The sequence below is a fragment of the Armigeres subalbatus genome, chromosome 3 (assembly GCF_024139115.2).
Source record: "Armigeres subalbatus isolate Guangzhou_Male chromosome 3, GZ_Asu_2, whole genome shotgun sequence".
NCBI lineage: Eukaryota > Metazoa > Arthropoda > Insecta > Diptera > Culicidae > Armigeres > Armigeres subalbatus.
This window is the reverse complement of record NC_085141.1, coordinates 77,584,530-77,605,150: the sequence shown is the minus strand read 5'-3', so window position 1 is coordinate 77,605,150 and position 20,621 is coordinate 77,584,530. Positions and strand designations below refer to the sequence as shown.

The following is a 20,621-nucleotide window of genomic DNA, read 5'->3' as shown; positions in this document are numbered from 1 at the left end:
AATATGATAAACAATATTCATTCAGCTGAAAGTGGAGGTTTCCTCCAATTTGGAAGACCTTCGTCATATTTCACTGCCTTATTGGATGTGGATGTTTCATATTTTGTGCATATGCATAAAAGGGTAAAAGTTCCGTTGGCCGTGATTGTTCCTATAGTTGTGGTTACGAATTTTAGATAATTAACAAATCAATCGCAGCAACCCACCATACCGATCAATTAGCTGCCCTGTCATAATATATTAGAAACATAAACATCATTAGAATTTCTTTGAATTGGTAAAGTATCTTTAAAATAATTTATCTCTTTCTCTCACTTGCGCCAATAGCTGCGGCAGTGGTCCAATAGTTGCGAATCCCATATAGAATCTATGGAATTCACAATTATAGGAACACGAATAACAAAATACCACAAATATTGGAACACTACACCAATAAATGGAACATTGATTTCAGGTAACAGAAAAGGATTTTGATACAATTATTTCACGCTTCGTGTAGAATATAGTTGATGAGCTTTCAGATACACTCTTAAGATAAGAGAAATGGAGTACAGATGAAGTGTAATCGACCGATTAGTGCAGGATCGTGCTTAGTTCCGACATCATTGGACCATTAACCCTAAATAATTTCTAATCCGGGTGGTCAATAACTGGATGAAGGCAGTTAACTTGATTTAGATTGTCGTTTCTTGATAGGTACGCAGATTTTCTGTGGTTTTGTGGATATTTTTGCAGAAGGAACTTTAATTTCACTTCCATTCCTTGGGAGAGTTGGGCTTGTGAGCTTTGAGTGGAATAGGATCTCTTCGACAGACCGTGTCCCGGGGTTAACGCAGCATTTCATGGAAGATTAACTGAGCCCACTGTCATACCCCACCACATCCTATAGGATGATTTCCTACGATTAAGGAAAGGAATTCGTCAAGCCCCAGGACAAGATATACCGTACCCATAGCGCACACATTTTATTTTTATAGATATTGTCTGAAAATATACATCTGATTAAAATTATTTGCGAAGCAAAAGGATTGAAATAAAACTTTGTTAAGGAAATAAAAAATATTAAGATGATGACGAAGAAAACGAAACCTTCGTGATTCTTTCGGAATAACTCATAAGATTAGATAAAAAATTGTAAAACGCCAACCGTAAAGAGTTCTTATGCATAATTTTGGTAACCGAAAATAACAAAACAACCGTATTTTTAAGACCTAAATTACCTGAACTTTCCTGTCCCCGCTAAAACGCCCAGCTTTACTTCAAATAATCAGCGATCCTAACTTTACGGTTGGATTTTCTCATTTTGTTGCTTTGTGAATAATCGTAAGACGCTGCACAGTTCTTGCACCGATGCTCACATTTCTGGTTATGACCGTTTCCCTTGGAGATAAAAAAAAGTACAGCGTCAAGTGAATTACTTGCCTGGAGCTGTGGTTTCGTACAAAAATTTAATCTCCAGCGGCGCCGTGCTCTACGCCGTGGTGCAGCAGCGGGAAGAAAAACTCAATCAGTCGTTCCCCCGCGTCGGTGCGTAATGAATTTTCTGAAATGATTCTCATGATAACATTTCGAGCATTTTAGGGGCAGCTCAGAAGGTTTTGCTCGATTGCACTCAAATGTCCTGTGAACAGTCAAATTTGGCAAATTAGTTGCCTTCCAGTCTACGATTGCCACGTGTTCAGGAAAAAGCCTATGACAAAATGTGCGGCATTGTACCGGCATTGGTCTAGTGGCGGGAAATCAGCGATGCTATATGCCGATAACCGTCAGACACTGGCAATCTGGCTTGACGCCAGTACGCTTCGCCGAACGTCCATTGGGTCCAAGTCAAACGAAACCCACACTCCAACATAATTTTACTTTCTGACTGGATATTTTTGCTCTAAAAGTTTCCGAAGAAGAAAAAATCTCGTACTTCACACACCACCTAACGCTAACCCATTCATACAAACGGACGCAAATATTGGCTCATGTGGTGGTTGAGTTTTCTTGTTTGCCTGCCTGCTGTCATTTCCTGCGCTGTCAGACACCAACTATATGTGGTAACAAGATTGCAGGGCGTTGATGGCGAAAATGGTTCCGCAAACATGGCTTGGCATTGTGGAGGGAAATATTTGCGTATTGGTACGGTTCATTTGCATTTGATTTGAGATTTGCGTTGTATGATCGTGTTTACATTCGATTACGGTTTGATTTGCCTGCAGAATTTTATTCGTATTAATTTCGGCATCCACGTAGCCAGAAGAGCTCACTAATCCAGTAGTAGCTTGCGGAGATGATAGTTTCAAATTGTGTGTGAGTAGTTGGACACTTGAAGATAGCAAAAATTTCTCTAAAGCAATTGGAAAATAAGTTTGCTAATCTTCAAATCTAAAAATACAAAAAACTAAAAAGCTAAATATCCTAAAATCTAAAAATTCAAAAACCTACAAATCCAAAAATCTAAAAATTTAAAAATCTAAAAATATAAAAATCTAAAAATCTTAAAATCTTAAAATCTAAAAATCTAAAATCTAAAAATCTAAAAATCTAAATCTATCATCTAAAAATTAAAAAATTTAAATTTAAGAATCTAAAAATTCTAAAAATCTAAAAATAATAAAATCTAAAAATCAAAATCTGAAATCTAAAAAAATAAAACTAATAATTTAGATCAGGGCTGACAATCGTCATCGTCATAGCACGAAATGCCACAGTAGCGACGAGTTGCATTGTTCTTCATTGCTACTCTACACATTGTCAATGACGCGCACGACGTTAGCTTTCGTCGTGTAACCAAATCGTCCTGACGACATCGAAGAACGAAGACTTCATACCGTTATTCTTCAAACCGCAGCTGCCATGCGAAGATTTTTACTAATTCTTTGTAATAATGAATTTGAAGCAACGTATGAAAGCGTTATGAATGTTATCGATACATTTATGTTACCAAATTTCCTACTATTTGTTTATTTGAGACACTATTATGTTTTTAACCAGTCCGTCAATAATGACGTGCAATCAATTGTATGAAGAAGTGATGACGAAAATCGTCATAACTTTTGGCTGCGCGACTATCGTCGTGGTACGCATGCGGCGCGAAGAAAACGAATAGGTGTTGCGTCGTGCAATGTTATGACGAAGACTAAATTTTTTTCGCTTTCTTTATACGACGAGAATGACTATTGTCAGCCCTGATTTAGATAAATCATAAGCCTTCAAACAAAAAAAAAATTAAAATCGATAATTAAATACATTGTTTAAAAGTCTCAGTTTATAAGACCCCCTCACAATGAATACGTTTGCGTACATTTTTGACAGTTTTTGCATAGAAAATCTGCCAAAACGTACGAAAATTTTGCCCCGTACTTTAGAGTTTAAAAATACAAAAACTTGAAAAAATCAGTTGCCTGAAATTAAAAAAAAATGGAAATCGAAAGATTTAAAAATCCTTATATCCGAATATTAAAAAAATTCCATTATTCAAATGGACAAAAATCTTAAATCTGGAATTTAAACCCTGAGATATTTTAAGGGGAAATACTTCATTTTGCAGTGAATACTTCATTTTTGGCAATGACGCTGGCAAGTGAAGCTCAACACTAAAAAAATTCAAAATCTAAAAATCTAAAAATCTAAAAATCTAAAAATCTAAAAATCTAAAAATCTAAAAATCTAAAAATCTAAAAATCTAAAAATCTAAAAATCTAAAAATCTAAAAATCTAAAAATCTAAAAATCTAAAAATCTAAAAATCTAAAAATCTTAAAATCTAAAAATCTAAAAATCTAAAAATCTTAAAATCTAAAAATCTCAAAATCCAAAATCCTATCTAAATATCTAAAAATCTAAAAATCTAAAAATCTAAAAATCTAAAAATCTAAAAATTTTAAAATCTTAAAATCTAAAAATTTAAAAATCTAAAAATCTCAAAATCTTAAAATCTAGAAATCAAAAAATCTAAAAATTCAAGAATCTAAAAATTTAAAGATCTTAAAATCTAAAAATCTTAAAATCGAAATCTAAAAATCCAAAAATCCAGAAATACAAAAATTTAAAAATCCAATAATCTAAAAATCTAAAAATCTAAATATCTAAAAATATCTAAAATTCTGAAAATCTAAAATTCTGAAAATCTAAAAATTTAAAAATCTAAAAATTTTGAAATAAAAAAGAAATCTAAAAATCTAAAAATCTAAGAATCTAAAAATCTATAAATCTTAAAATCTAAAAATCTAAAAACCCTCAAATCTAAAAATCTGAAAATTTAAAAATCTAAAAACCCAAAAATCTAAAAATCTTAAAATCTGAAGATCTAAAAATCTAATAATCTGAAAATTTAAAAATCAAAAAACCTCAAACCCAAAAAAATTAAAATCCAAAAATCTAAAATTTTAAAAATCTAAAAATCTGAAAACCTAAAAATAAAAAATCAAAATCAAAAATCTAAAAATTGAAAAATCCAAAAATTTAAAAATCTTGAAACTTAAAGATCTAAAAATCTAAAAATAAAAATCTAAAAATCTAAAAATCTAAAAATCTAAAAATCTAAAAGTCTAGGAATCTATACACCTAAAAATCTAAAAATAAAAAAATCCAAAAATCTAAAATTTGAAAACCTAAAAACTAAGAATCTAAAAATCTAAAAATTTAAAAATCTAAAAGTCTGAAATTCTAAAAATCTGAAATTCTAAAAATCTAAAAATCTAAAAATTTATAAATCTAAAAATCTAAAAATCTAAAAATCTAAAAATCTTAGAATCTAAAAATCTAAAAATCTAAAAATCTAAAAATCTAAAAATCTGAAAATCTAAAAATCTAAAAATCTAAAAATCCTCAAATCTAAAAATCTGAAATTCTGAAAGTCTAAAAATCTAAAAATATAAAAATCTAAAAATCTAAAAATCTAAAAATCTAAAAATCTAAAAATCTTAAAATTTAACAATTTAAAAATCTAAAAATAATAAAATTTAAAAATCTAAAAATCTAAAATTCTTCAAATCTAAAAATCTAAAAATCTAAAAATCTAAAAATCTAGAAATCTAAAAATCTAAAAATCTAAAAATCCAAAAATCCAGAAAATCTAAAAATCTGAAAATCTATAAATCTAAAAATCTAAAAATCTAAAAATCTAAAAATCTAACAACTTTAAAATCTAAAAATCTGAAAATCTAAAAATTAAAAAATCTCATAATTTCAAAATCTAAATCTTTAAATCTGGAAATCTGGAAATCTAAAAATCTGAAAAACTTGAAATCTAAAAATCTTAAAATTTAAAAATCTGAAAATCTGAAAATCTGGAAATCTAAAAATCTAAAAATCTAGAAATCTAAAAATCTAAAAATCTAAAAATCTAAAATTCTAAAAATCTAAAAATTTAAAAATCTAAAAATCTAAAAAATAAAAATCTAAAAATCCAAAAATCTAAAAATAATAAAATTTAAAATTCTTAAATCTGAAATTCTTCAAATCTAAAAATCTAAAAATCTAAGATGATGATGATGATGATGATACTACCATCTATTGTAGCAAAGCACCTGCCGATAGCACTGGCCATATCTGACAAACGATTTGATCATGATTATACTATTGTTTGTATTTCATCAGACTTCTGTATGAAGGGCCAAAAATGGGTGGGGTGGTTCCATAAGCAGAGACACTTATGCGAATCCACGGGATGAATAGAGAATCTCCTTCCAGAAGAAAGTTCGTACATACAATATTATAATCTAGCCCTCGTTCCCCAGATTGACCCAATAGATGGGTAGAAGAGCCCGCCCTTTATCCACGAGAAGTTAACAATAGGAAGTTGGCGATTCCACTCTTCCTATCCAAATCGCTTCAATCGAGTGCCCTGATGGTTTTTTATGGTATATAATCATATAATTTCAATATAATTTGGTAACTATACATAATGGAATTCTCTCTCCAAGTTTCAATTCCATGTCCTGGATGAGAAAGCACCTTTCTCCAACGCCAGCTAGCTTTAGATTTATACCTTTCAGAGATAGAAAACCAATAGCTCTTCAAGAAATATTTTGGTTTTGATCGGAAATATGCTGCATTCTGGTTCAAAGATCGAGAAATTGATATCTTGATTTCTGAAAAGATGCAATAAAAAGACGGATGGCAGTATCATACATAATAACATAATTGTTTTGATTAATATGAATATGTATTCTGCCTTTTTTGTTTTTCTCGTACAACGACCATTTTTTGTCAACCTTTGTTAGATTTAAAACTCTGAGCGAAAAAAAAAGTAAAAATAAGCTTTTTATTATATAGCGTACGTATAATAAACGTTGCAGAACGTAACTAAGGAAGACAGAAACGGAGATGATGTATGCTATTTGGAATTACTATTTGTACGTGTCTCAAAACGCATCAAAGCATTTGTATCTGTTAGGAGTGACAAGATAAAGACAAAATTCAAACATAAAATATTCTTCCTGCACTAATAGTATGTATAGGACAAGAAATATGAAAAATTATACTTGTGGAAGCTCTGCACATAGTAGCAAAGTGTTTTATTGATTCATGTACATATTCCTGATGTTCTGCTTACGTTGGCTCCAGCAGCTGTCAGAAAGGACATGCCCAAAAATATATTGGAATCTGAATTCAAATTGTTAATCACTTTCCAGCTAAGAATTAGAACAAAATAATGACAGCGCGTCAAAAAAATGCTTCTTGCCCGACCAAGGCGTTCTATAAAACAAAGTACCTATTCCATAATATGATATTTTGTATCGCTCGGATTTTCAGAGACTTATCCATTATCCAACAGATATTTAATTATTTATCACATAGCCGATGAAAAATTTGTAATGTAGTATTCAAGCGAAAACATCTAACTATTGATTGATTTTATATGTACACATAGTTGAGTGTTGTATTACGTTGGGAGCGTACCACTACCAGGCTGATGCACTTAACCTGCTTGTGGTTGTACTATCTTTTCATGTTCCAAAATCTCTCAAATTTTTCAAATATGCTTCAATAAATGTGTTTAAGCTTTTTTCTAAAACTAAATCCGCTCTAAATCGATATACCTAATTGTGTAAAAATTAATAAAAACCCTTTGATTTTCACCGTCTCTTGAACCCACTTGTAAAGATTTCCATTCAATCAAAGAAGGTTTACTAACAACCATGTGTTCACCATTTATTTTCATGCTCTTTCATGTGCCATTGTACGGTTTGACTCTAGAGCTTTTTGAATTTAAATGCTTTAGAAAGAGAGAGGTGGGAAAGTCGTAGAAACTAGGAGATCATTATGAGATGTTGCTAGATTAGTAAATTTCATGTCTGCGGATTGTAATGATTCAGTACTTCGATTTAGGGTTAGGTTAAAACATCACAAAAGCATAAGGGTTCGTTTTTTACCATTCCCAGCACTGAGCAATTTAAAAAAAATAAAAAATAAAACATACCTAGGGGAAAAGACGGCTTTGGCAGGTTTTGCTCTATTATTGTCAGGGGGGTTTTTGTCGACCAAATTTTATGAAATTTGGCCACAATATTCTTTGATATGCAAAGAATGTTTAGGCCAAACTTGAGCATAATCAGTCAGAAAAAAAAACCCGACAACAACAGAACAAAACCCGCCAAAGCCGTCATTCATCCTATTACATGAAACGAAAAGAAATAATGAAAATGTTCATACAACCTGTATGCATGCACATATTCCGTTTCATACTAAGAGTTGATGTTCACTGCGGATGGGATGGCGGCAGCTTCCTTCATCCAACTTCAATTGAAGGCACCCGACCGGAGACAGACGGCAAACATGTCTTCCCCGGGATGTATGGCTACGGCGAGCTTGAGGACCACTCTTGGAAGCATTTCTTCGCTTTGCACAAGTTTTATGATGATGTCTGGTAAGGTCTGAAGGGTTCGCGACCTCCGATCGTAGTTGTACGATCACCCAATAAATAAAAACAGATCCATTTGTAGGCAAAACTAAAATTTACGGGTTTTAAAATTGACAGCAAATGGAACGCGCTCTAAAAATCTAAAAATCTAAGAATCCAAAAATCCAAAAATCTACAAATCTAAAAATCTGAAAATCTAAAAATTAAAAAATCTCATAATCTCAAAATCTAAAAATTTCGAAATCTCAAAATCTAAAAATCTAAAAATCTCAAAATCTGAAAATCTGGAAATCTGGAAATCTTAGAATTTGAAAAACTTGAAATCTAAAAATCTTGAAATTTAAAAATCTGAAAATCTGAAAATCTGGAAATCTAGAAATCTAAAATTCTCGAAATCTCAAAATCTCAAATTTAAAAATCTTAAAATCTAAAAATTCAAAAATCTAAAAAAAAAACAATTAAAATTTTTAAAATTTTAATAAATCTAAAATTCTAAAAATAATAAAATTTAAAAATTAAAAATCTAAAAATCTAAAAATCTTAAAATCCAAAAATCTAAAAATAATTCTAAATCTCAAAATCTCAATATCTCAAAATCTAAAAAAATAAAAATCTAAAAATAATAAAATTAAAAAATCTAAAAATCTAAAATTCTAAAAATTTAAAAATCCAAAAATCTTAAAATCTAAAAATCTAAAAATCTAAAAATCTAAAAATCTAAAAATCTAAAAATCTAAAAATCTAAAAATCTAAAAATCTAAAAATCTAAAAATCTAAAAATCTAAAAATCTAAAAATCTAAAAATCTAAAAATCTTAAAATCTTAAAATCTAAAAATCTAAAAATCTAAAAATCTAAAAATCTAAAAATTTAAAAATCTAAAAATCTAAAAATCTAAAAATCTAAAAATCTAAAAATCTAAAAATCTTAAAATCTAAAAATCTTAAAATCCAAAAATCTAACAATCTAAAAATCTAAAAATCTAAAAATTTTAAAATCTAAAAATCTGAAAATCTAAAAATTCAAAAATCTCATAATCTCAAAATCTAAATCTGGAAATCTGGAAATCTAAAAATCTAAAAATCTGAAAAACTTGAAATCTAAAAATCTTGAAATTTAAAAATCTGAAAATCTAAAAATCTAGAAACCTAAAAATCTAAAATTCTAAAAATGTAAAAATCCAAAAATCTTAAAATAATAAAATTGAAAAATCTAAAAATCTGAAATTCTTCAAACCTAAAAATCCAAAAATCTAAAAATCTAAAAATCCAAAAATCTTAAAATCTAACAATCTGAAAATCTAAAAATTCAAAAATCTCATAATCTCAAAATCTAAAAATTTCGAAATATCAAAATCTAAAAATCTAAAAATTTCAAAATCTGAAAATCTGGAAATCTGGAAATCTTAGAATCTGAAAAACTTGAAATCTAAAAAACTTGAAATTTGAAAATCTGAAAATCTGAAAATCTGGAAATCTAGAAATCTAAAAATCTAGAAATCTAAAAATCTAAAAATCTAAAATTTTAAAAATCTCAAGATCTAAAAATGCAAAAATCTTTAAATTTGAAAATCTTAAAATCTAAAAAATTTAAAAATCTCAAAATCTAAAAATCTCGAAATCTCAAAATCTCAAATTTAAAAATATTAAAATCTAAAAATTCAAAAATCTAAAATTCTAAAAATCTAAAAAACTAAAAATCAAAATTTTTAAAATTTTAATAAATCTAAAAATCTAAAAATAATAAAATTTTAAAATTAAAAAACTAAAAAACAAAAATTTAGAAATCTGAAAATCTAAAAATCTTAAAATCTAAAAATCTAAGAATCTAAAAATCTAAAAATCCAAAAGTCCAAAAATCTAAAAATAATAATATAAAAAATCTAAAAATCTAAAAATCCAAAAATCTTAAAAATTTTAAAATCTGAAAGATCTCAAAATCTAAAAATTTCGAAATTTAAAATCTCAATATCTCAAAATCTAAAAATATAAAAATCTAAAAATCTAAAAATCTAAAAATAATAAAATTTAAAAATCTAAAAATCTAAAATTTTAAAAATCTAAAAATCTAATAGCCTATTCAGATTGGGCTATTTATGACTTTGTTAAGTGAGAGGGTATCCAATTATTACGAGGTGTTCAGACTGCAGCAAGATAATATATCTTGACGTTTCCATGTTTCCTCATTTGCACGCTAATACAGGGTTGAATTCAAGGAGAGTTTTAAAATTTAATTTGCGAAATCAAGCATTTGAGTGGCGACAATCGAACATTTTTTTCTGAACAAAGTTTCTATGAAAAAAAATATAAAAAAAAATATGAAAAGGAATTTTCGAAGAATATTTGAAGCTCTCATTAAGGATAATAAGCGAAGCTACATTCATTAGTTGGGTGCGCCGTTCTTCGGGGAATCAGACTATTCCTCAATTTATTTTTAAGTTTAAAAAGTATTTTGATTCTGTACTAGGATCGAACGGAGATTTGGTAGAAAAATTTAGATACTTTTGGGAATTCTCACAAATAAATAAAAAAAAGGACCAAATTTCAAGAAATATTATCGAACTAAAATGTATTTCCACCAGTATCTCCATGTATGAAGGGCAACTCAGCAATTTCATTTTTTTTCAAAAATGGAAACTGAACCATTGCGTTCTACTCGACAATCAATGATACAGTTTCTAACAAAATCGAATCGTGCACATGTGAATGTGATATAATTTAAACTGAATTTCGGATGAATTAATGCATTACCAATCCATGTTTTATTTAAGGTTATTCTACTTTATATATACATCCCATACAAATCGTACAGTTGTCCCACGTGAAAAATGTTGAAATCCAAAGTATATTAAGCCATTCAAGGAGCAGAATTGAAACAATTTATGAAATCATGTTTATTCATCAAATATATTCGTTTTACAACCATTCCTACGTTTTAAATTGTCTTCCGCATTGACCCTTGAACTTTGAAAATTTATTCGATTTGTTCTAGAGAGCATCACAATCCGAGTTATTCTTCAGCGCTCAGAAGATTTCCATCTAACATGCATTCGACCCTGCTGCGACAGAAAGAGCATGACTGTCAACTACGAAACGAAATGAAAACAGAGAGAATTTTCTCTCTGGCAAAGAGAGCGTGACGCTTGTCAGTTTTGTTTTGTTGAATTTCTCCCTGCATCCCAGTTAGAACGAAAGCTCTTCGTAATAATTGTTCGTAATAAATTCTTTATGACTCTTTTTAGAGGGTATCTTTTGACAGCGCGAAATGTATGGAATATTACGTAAATAATTACATCATAAAGCGTATTTACCCTGAAACGCCAATTATTATGTCATTAATGGCGTAATCTTAATAGGCTATAAGAATCCAAAAATCTTAAAATCTAAAAATCTAAAAATCTAGAAATCTAAAAATTTAAAAATTCTGATTGAAAATTGAGATCTCAAAATCTCAAAATCTAAAAATCTCGAAATCTCAAAATCTCAAATTTAAAAATCTAAAAATCTATAGTTCTTGGCATTCGAAAATCTACAAATCCAAAAATTATGAAATCTAAAATCTAAAAAACTAAAAATCTCAAGCTCAACACTAATGGTCCAGTTGTGGCACCACCTTGCACGAATTAAATGGCAAGCAACTTAAACAAACAAACATAGAAAATTAGGGGGAAATTTATCTAACGGACGCCGAAGCTGTTCCGCTTTGATGGATTATAAAGCGCTGGCATGACATATGTTTTAGGTTTATTATCCCTTAAGCTTATCTACCCATATTAAGAACACTCAAAATTACTTTTTCATTAGTAATGCTTCTGCATGTTTAAATTTGGTTTAACTTTCTATAACGTACTTATGTAAAGTCATCTTTTAGATTGATTATATTTTAAGTCCATTGAAATGTAGACTATTAGAAGTAAATTCTCTGAATTCTCCGAATAATAATCGTTTGGTGAATGATCGGAATGTGATAATGAATGATTTGACATTTGTCATCTGTATCATAAAATCATAAAAGCGCTGTTACTTGAATAATTATCATAACATCAATAGGAGAAATCAAGTAATCGATTCGATGACTATATCAGAAAATGAAATAAACACCTGTGTATTGTCAGAAATCGCGCAGAACTAGACTAGAACTTAAGCCGCCATGAAGCTCTGTTTTTAGCAATGCCATGGGAAGGTAAAGCACAACCTTCATATACATGTAACCATCCAATACTGAGGACTGCCGCAGCAATATGGCTAGGAGAATATACAATCGAAGAAGTATGACAATTTGTGACTACATTCTAGTAAATTTAAATCTATTGAAAGGGATTTTGCTTAACTAGAAATTTGAAATTAGTTCTTCAAATTCACAACTATTTTTGGTGCTTTCATACTGAGAAAGTATTTTACAGAGAGCTTCAACTGAAAAACATACCACAGCACCAATAGTTTACTTTCCCTTTTCGTTGCTTCCGTTCGTGTTTAATTAATAGCTGGAATTAATTCATAATTCCGGCCAAATGCTATGCCGAGAGGAGCCTAAATAGCTGGCACTTAATGAAATATTTAATTCATTCATGAGGTCTCGCGGAAATTCCCTCCTACTCGAAATAGCTTGAATACCGCTCGAGAAAATAATTCTGAAAAGTGCTGTCTTAGCTCAGACTAAAACTTCCGCTCCCGGTGCTGCCATAGAGCGCTAATCTCGTACAGCAAGCAAATGGCACTATCTATAGCGCGAGCTTCCTACTTGATTAGCTCTTGCCATTTTCACATCATCTAATGGATGATTAGGAGCGCTTTCCTGTTGTACAATGGTTGGCACAACGCGGTTAGTATCTTTGCGGATCCAATTTGAATAATCACGTTCGGTGCGCGGGGAAACGGAACAATATTTCACATGCGATGGTAGGATTATGCATCATTTGTTCGGGTGTAGGGGTACCTGTTTGATGAATGTTCTACAAATAGGATTAGGACTAATCAGTTATAACAGATGTACACCAAACTTGATTGAGCATTGGAAAAACATGTTTGTGTAAGACGTCAACTATTGACAGCTGTAAAAAGTATTCAAAGGAGATTAGCATTTGCAGATCAACATTTTTTTTTGTCAGGAAAATAATTGTTTCAATGGTATTTATTAATGGTCCCCATGTTTATTTATTTCCAAAAATTAATTTCATCAACTTTGAAAAATCACAGAATATTAAAATCTATAAATATCGAAATGCTATTGTAAAGTGACATGAGCTACATCACTTGCTATTGAGTAAATTGTTGTCAAAATTCACATATCTGTTTTTTACAGGCCAAAGTGAATGTGACGTGTCACATGCCACCTTCAGCATGGTCTTGCATTAAATACGCATATTTTACCACACAAATAAAGAAGATCCGCTTTCAATTAATTTTCACGACGAGCTGTTTTTGTCGGTTTGAAACCTTTTCCCAGAATTCGTGGCAAGCTGAACGATGCACCAAGATGAAAAGAAGATAACAAGTTCAATCCGATTTTTAAATGAGACACAGCTCCTTTTCCTTCATCTCCCAATTGAATGGCATGGAAAAATGTCATTGGAAGCATCTCAAGCGTCGTCTATTAGCTTCAAATTTCCACTATCTTCAGTCCTCACATGCCATGAGAAAAGTCGCCACAAACCATCAGTTGGTAGCCAAGCGGTAATTGGAAAACTCCGTATCCTTTGTGTCAGTCCAATCTTGCGGACGATTCTCATTAACGTCCTCGATGGAGCCCCACAGAACGATGAACCAATTGTAATGGTTCAGGCCAGTTACTATTTCAGGAGAAATAAAAGCATTTTAATGCCATCACATTAATGTTTCTGTCGCTCTCCTTAAGACCATTTCAAATTAGTTGTGTTTTGGTCGTCGGCATCTGCTCTTGCAGTCATACACGTGGGCGATAAACGTTAGCTTCTTCCGGTAGCATTCCTTCGAGTATTCGTTTCGAGAATAGTTTTCCATCGCTTTGATAATCATAACGACCATCGCATTTCGTCGATCCTTGACATTGACCTGTGCGGAAGTTTTGGTTTAATAATAACCAATTCGTCGAACTGAGATGATTTGTAACTTTTGATCCATGCACGTTCAAGTCGATCCTGATTTGTGAGACATAGGCTTTCTGCATAGTAATCCTCCTGCTAGAGTTTCACTCTACGTAGTAAATGTATTAGTAGGTACATATTATTTCCTTTATAGCCTATTCAGACTACGAGCTTTATCAGATGATAAACCGTATCATGATACGAAACGACGTATACATTATTCTCAGTGAATTTTAGATGTGTGAACTTTGATATCAATGATATTTTTTGTAGTCTTAACTGTCAGTCAAAAAAGCGTCTCTTTTATTGGTTTTCGAGACTATTACGAACAGACGAAAATACCTGCCGTGTCCCTATTACTGAGCTTCGGATAATGTTTTGCTGATAATCAGCAATAAACGATTTTTTTGCCGAAGTTTTAAAATTTACTGAGATGCAGAAAAACAAAAACTTAGTGTGATGGTCTATGCTAGAAAGTTGTTAATAATGACAAAAAGAAAATTGTCTGGAGGATTACTTTACTCGGTGGAGGTTGGTACTCGGATTCTGATGGCTTTTACGCAAACGTGGCCTTCAAGTGGTCTTGATGTGTAGGGGTTATCACGCCTATCTAGAGAGTATGAGGTTGAGGGTTCGAGTCCCTCCAAGAACCGTGAATTCTTTTTCACAAATTTCATATCAATTTGTCCATTTAGAAACATGTGCTGTGCATATGCACAGTTACAAAGAATACAAAACTCAAACAATGTTTATTTTTATTTTTCCGCTAATAATAACAATACTTCTCATTATATAGACGGATTCGAGCTTATAGTTCAAATTGTTCAAACAATATTGTTTTAACTGCCCGTTTGTTATAGTTTTTCAGGGGAACTTAGTTTTACTGCTTTTACAGTAAAACCAATTTCCTGAAGAAGGCTGCCAAACACAGTAGAAACTTCGGGCAGTTAAAACATTATTGTTTGAACAATTTTGAGACTGTAAAGCCGAATCCCATCACATATATTTAACAGTCGAGACAGAGTTGGACTTCTCATTATAAGATCTAAAATGAGCATAACCACAATCTTCAATGTTTGGCTCCGGCACAATAGAACATTTAGGCTTCAGTTTGACAACCAAATCGATTCTATTCGTTCCACCTAGCTTTGATCCATCTTATCACATGTCAAAGTTATTGGAGAAGATTCATAAATTACGTAACGCAAAAATTGGGTATTTTCTAGCAACCCCCTCCCCCACATGTCACACTTTTTGTATTAAGCATCTGAAAATTTTGTATAGGTTGTCACACTTGACTGACACCCCACCCCCCTTCCCCCTCTAAGAGTTACGTAACTTGTAGACGTTCCCTTGAAGTATTCAATTTAAATTCAATTTTTACATCAACACACCATGAAAAGCGGCAAGCCAAACAACGGTTTTAAGGCTTGTTCCACTAATAGTTTGAATCAATTTAAAAAGTCCTTCATGCTTTGCCTTGGGCTAAATGTCTCGCTAATCTATATAGGGGAAGTGTTCCGATTTCCATCTCTCTCCACCATCAAACCCACCGTGTACTCCGACACTGAGTAAACAAGCTTACAGCGGTTTGAGCGTGAGCCAGAGTTGAGAGTGCCCACCATACATTTTTCATCTGCCTATAGATGGTGCACGGAAGGGTTGCCAGATCGACATGCCTGTCAATGCTCGGCAATGTTCGTGCTTCGTCGTTTCTTAAAATTAATTAAATAACTCAGCTTTCAGCCGGAGGAAGATTATTAAGTTCCATGACCGCGAAAAGAGTGGAAGTGCGCGTCGGAACCTATAAGTAAAACGTATAACGTTAAAAGTCGTGAAATATACTGTGTAAGATTTTTTAAAAGGATTGCCGGTGTGCCAAGTGTGACAACCGAGAATGGCGAGTGAGAAAACGGAGAAAAAGCTAAAAATCACATTCGTGACGTCACAGGGGGTGCTAACCATGCGATCAGGTCAAGAGCGGCCTTTTTCTTTTTCCCCATCGCTTAGTGACACAAGTAGTGGATTGTATTCCCCAGGATTACCCTCGGACGTTTCGGACAGGGCTCGAAAACACAGCAACGGTCTTTCGCGGAAGAATTCCGCCATTTTGGGCATCGTACTCGTCGAAGCGTGTGTGGCCATCTTGGCGAGGGTGCCACTCTTATCTGTGTTCCGTCAGCGGCCATTCCGGCATCATGGTATCCACGTGGCTGGTGCGTCGCCATCGACATCTCGGGATAGCTTTCGGCGTTACTCATCGCATCAAAAAGTAGCCACGCCGGTCGCCAGAAAGCGCGACCATTTTGTTGGCGCATCGTCCAGCGGATCGCCAAACCCTCACCCGGCGCATCTTCAAGCCCTCGTCCGGCGGATCGCCAAGCCTCCGCCCGGCGCATCATCAAGCCATCGTCCGACGGATCGCCAAGCCTTCGACCGCCGCATCATCAAGCCTTCGCCCGGCGGATCGTCAAGCCATCGCCCGGAGCACTGATAAGCCTCCATCCAGTACATCGCCAAGCCCTCGCCCGGCGCCTCATCAAGCCTTCACCCGGTGCATTGCCAAGCCTCCATACCGTACGTCGTCTGGCCTCGAGCACGTACGCTGCCCGGATCATCCTCCAGCCTTGATCATCGTCAAGCTATGGTACAGGCGCAGCATTCAGCCTCCATCCGTTGCGTCGCCAAGCCTCCGTCCGGTGCAGAACCCGGCCTGCGTCAACGTCAACCTACCCATTCGTTGCCATCCATTCGCAACCGGGTGCCGATGATCGCCAATAACCGCAAGTTACATGATTTCGTTACAGTCCCCAATTTTGGATTTTGATTTGACACTCAGTAACTTCGGGTAAGACATTATCCAACGTCAAAAAAAATCTATAAAGAGCTGTTTTTTAAGGGATTTTAAGTAAGGTTTACTATTTTTAAACAAAACCAAAATCCAATTGAATATTACAGTGCCTAAAACATTTTTGGAAATTTGTTTCCTGTATTAAAATATCAATTAAATAATGCAGCTGCACTCATATTAAACCGGGAATGGCATAAGAAACCCTATTTGATGTTTAGTTGTTTTGGAAGGGCCTCAAGCGGAATTTCAGCCAAAACTAAGTTTTATTTATTTTCTATTTTCAAGTCAAATGTTTAAACATTTACAAAAGTTCTTCTGAAATTTTGTGGTTTATTATTCAGAATTACTTATTTCTTCTACAAAAATTCTTCTCCATTTGAACAGGAAATTGTTCTGCATTTCATCGATAATTCTTTCTCCTGAGTTTCAAGGCGATTTTTTTTCAAATCAATCAGATTTTTTGTACTTTTCCAAGGAAGATGCTTCTGCATTTCTCGGAGCACCCTTGCACCGGAAATTCTATTGAACTCAAACCGAAAACTTTGTTGGATTTCTACGGAGAATTCTTTAAAAAGTATAATGTAACAAATAATAAGGTTTATTATATCAAATATTAGAGCAATTTTAATTCTGGGAAACTCATTTCAATTATTTCCTTTCCAAACTATTGTTATTGAGAGTATCCCCACATCGGACACAATGGATCTAATTTTCTGCTTTCCTCTTTGTTTTTACTTCCCAGAATGCAACGCAAATGGATACCATCTGCAGCCATAATCTGCTCCAGGATGCCAATCGGGTGTGTCAATTATCGTCCCCGCAAACAATGAAAACCACCATCGCAACTATCGAGCTCCATGTCATCGCGCGGCGAATGGCTTGACGGGTGAGGAGGCCCTCCGCTGTTGCCGCCAAGGCCACGTGCCACTGCTTTTTCTGGCACCAGAACCAGAGCAGGCAACAAAGACACCCGGGTACCGTCACGATAGATCGTATAACGAACTGCGGAATTCCAGGGCGTATTTTATTGCGAGATTCAGTCTTATAGATTATGAGGAAGTAAAAAGTGGGACATTTTTATTTGCTTTGGACCGGAGATTGCTTTCCGTGGGAGGAAAAGACGTTAATGGTTTAAAAATCAATTCAATAGGAGCTTTAACAGAACGATAGATGCTTGAGGCTAGGGAATACATTAGACAAGACTAATTTAAGGTATTAAGGTTATGTTAGGCTTCTGAACTAGGTTAGGTAGGCATGAAAATGAACACAACAAACGTCAACTATGACTACAGTATAGTTATTGAGGACAACCACTACATTCTGCATGGATCGGCGGCAAACTACTCGCACGAACTCCACAATGATTCATTTCCGGATAATTTCTCAATGTGCTACTATGCACTGGAAATCGAAGAGGAGCTGACGGTCTTTGAGTTCTGGATCAGTGGGGTCCTAATGAACATAATCTCTCTATTAGGCATCCTCGGCAACATTCTGTCGATGGTGATTCTCTCCAGGCCTCAGATGCGTTCCAGCATCAACTATCTACTGATAGGCCTAGCCCGCTGTGATACAATAGTGATCCTAACGTCGATGTTGTTATTCGGCATCCCGGCCATCTATCCATACACGGGCTATCTCTTCTACTACTATTATGTGATACATCCGGTGATATCTCCGGTCGTATATCCGCTCGCAATGACAGCTCAGACCGCGAGCGTCTATCTAACGCTGACTGTGACGTTGGAACGATACGTCGCTGTTTGTCATCCCCTGCGGGCACGAGCACTCTGTACGTACGGACGGGCCCGTCTCTACGTGATAGGGATTCTCATTTTCTCGCTTCTCTATAATCTGCCTCGGTTCTGGGAGGTGTCGGTGTCCGCGTTCGACCATCCTGGCTACGAAGGAGCGTACTGCGTGAGCGCATCCAGTCTACGCACGCAAGACATCTACATCCGAGTATACGTACACTGGATGTACACAGTCTTCATCTATTTGATTCCCTTCTCCTCCATCTCGTTTTTCAACACCATGATCTATCAACAGGTCCGCAAGGCTAACCGAGAACGCCAGCGGCTATCCCGGTCCGAAAAGCGAGAAATTGGCCTAGCCACCATGCTCATCTGTGTAGTGGTCGTGTTTCTGCTTTGCAACTTGCTAGCCATGGTCAACAACATCATGGAAGCTGCTTACTCGAAAATCAACGATTATCTAGTCAAAACATCAAACCTGCTAGTCACCATCAATTCGTCCGTCAACTTCATTATCTACGTCATCTTCGGCGAGAAGTTCAAGCGGATATTTCTTTTGTTATTTTGCAAGTCACGCCTCGGCCGGGAATCGCCGGATGGATTTCTCCATGAGGATAGTTCATTCTCGAATGGCGAAGGAAGCAATAGAAACAGCGGTCGCTTCCAGCGAGTGGGTACAACCCGAAGCAGTACGACCAAGATCACCAACAGTACGCTCGGAAGCATACGCACGACGCGAACCACGGTCCGAAGTACACGAGCGCCGTCGCCCGGCCCGATAGTGTACTACCCGGCACGAGAATCGATGCCCCGGCTGCAGCCACACCAGCCAATAAGCCGGAGTACGTCGATGTTCCATCCGTGCTGGGAACGGGGCGAAAATGGAACCAATGGCATCATGATGGCCACTTCCGGGTTCTAGCCCATGCTCAAGATTTCCTGCTCGGACGAAGGCCTTGAAAGGGATCACACATTTTGAGGGCGAGGAAACTCAACGCCCGGTCCAGTAGGTTAGTGACTGTTGATGTAGTTGTTAAAAGAGATTATGACACTTTTATAGCTTTAATCAGCGCGATACCTGAAGGTAGATGGTAGGAGGGAAGACACAAAGTAGAATCCAATTTGTTACGGAAAGACCAATCGCTACGGCTGACAAAAGAGATATGATAAGGATTAGATCATTAAAAATCATTATTTTTCATAGCAGAATGCACTAGTAATTCGATTTCATGTTGAATCAAATTAGATGTGACGCAAAAATAAAAAAAAAAATGGCGATAATGTTTTAAGTAAATAAAACGATTTCATAAAGTTGCAAGTATTGTAGACTTTTTATTCCAAATCCAGAACGAATCAATCGATTGAAAGGTAGGTAAAAGTATTTATAATTGTATGCGAGAATAACTGAATAACATTACTAATTTACTAACAAGCTCACAACCGGTGTAGTGAATCTTTATGTCTGTACTTTAGCTTTCCACACTAATGTTGATTCAATTTGTCACACATATGTCAATCTCTCGGTGTTATTAAGACATCGCTTGTGATAATCCAGCAACCACACCAGCAGGGTCCACGTATCACAAGACGAGCCCGAAGACGTCAGCCACTACCATACAAGTTGATGATTGATGCTGTTTGTAATTATTGCTCAGCGAAAGCACATCCATCAACAGTCGCATCTCAAGTCAAAGCAGCCCAAAGCAAAAGTTCGTCGCAAGGGAAAAAGGTGATACGGATTTCATTTCCAGGAGGGAAAAAACTTCAAGCCGATCAATTTGCGGCGGAAAACACGGGAGCGTGCCCCATCCGAGGGCTACGTTGTCAAGGCCCCGGTGTCTGTTTTAATGAGATTTAATTGGCCACTCTGACCTTGATTTTTCGTTCCGTTAGGAGCAAGGATGTAAGAGCTGTTGGTAATTAACATTTTGAATGGCAACGAATCTTGAAGGAAAATTTGTTCCTTAAAGCTGATAGAGATAGAGGCATCTACCTTTTTGAGTTGGTGCTTGAAATAAAAATACACGGTTTGAATTATCATCAATAAATTCACGCTAAGGCGATTCCAAACTACATCTAAAATAACTATTGCCTCTTCATACCAA

At 34.4% G+C, this 20,621-nt stretch overlaps 1 protein-coding gene across 4 annotated transcripts in view; it reads left to right on the top strand.

Annotated features, from left to right (window-relative positions):
* The window catches only part of LOC134226139 (FMRFamide receptor), a 371,866-nt gene extending 352,032 nt beyond the window's left edge, over positions 1-19,834 (top strand). For all 4 annotated transcript variants that reach the window (XM_062706718.1, XM_062706719.1, XM_062706717.1 and 1 more), the window contains one exon: positions 17,505-19,834. In XM_062706718.1, the coding sequence (XP_062562702.1) occupies positions 18,017-19,438 (1,422 nt within the window). In that variant the 5' untranslated portion in view covers positions 17,505-18,016 and the 3' untranslated portion in view covers positions 19,439-19,834. The remainder of the gene's footprint in view (positions 1-17,504) is intronic.
* The last annotated feature ends 787 nt before the right edge of the window (positions 19,835-20,621 follow it).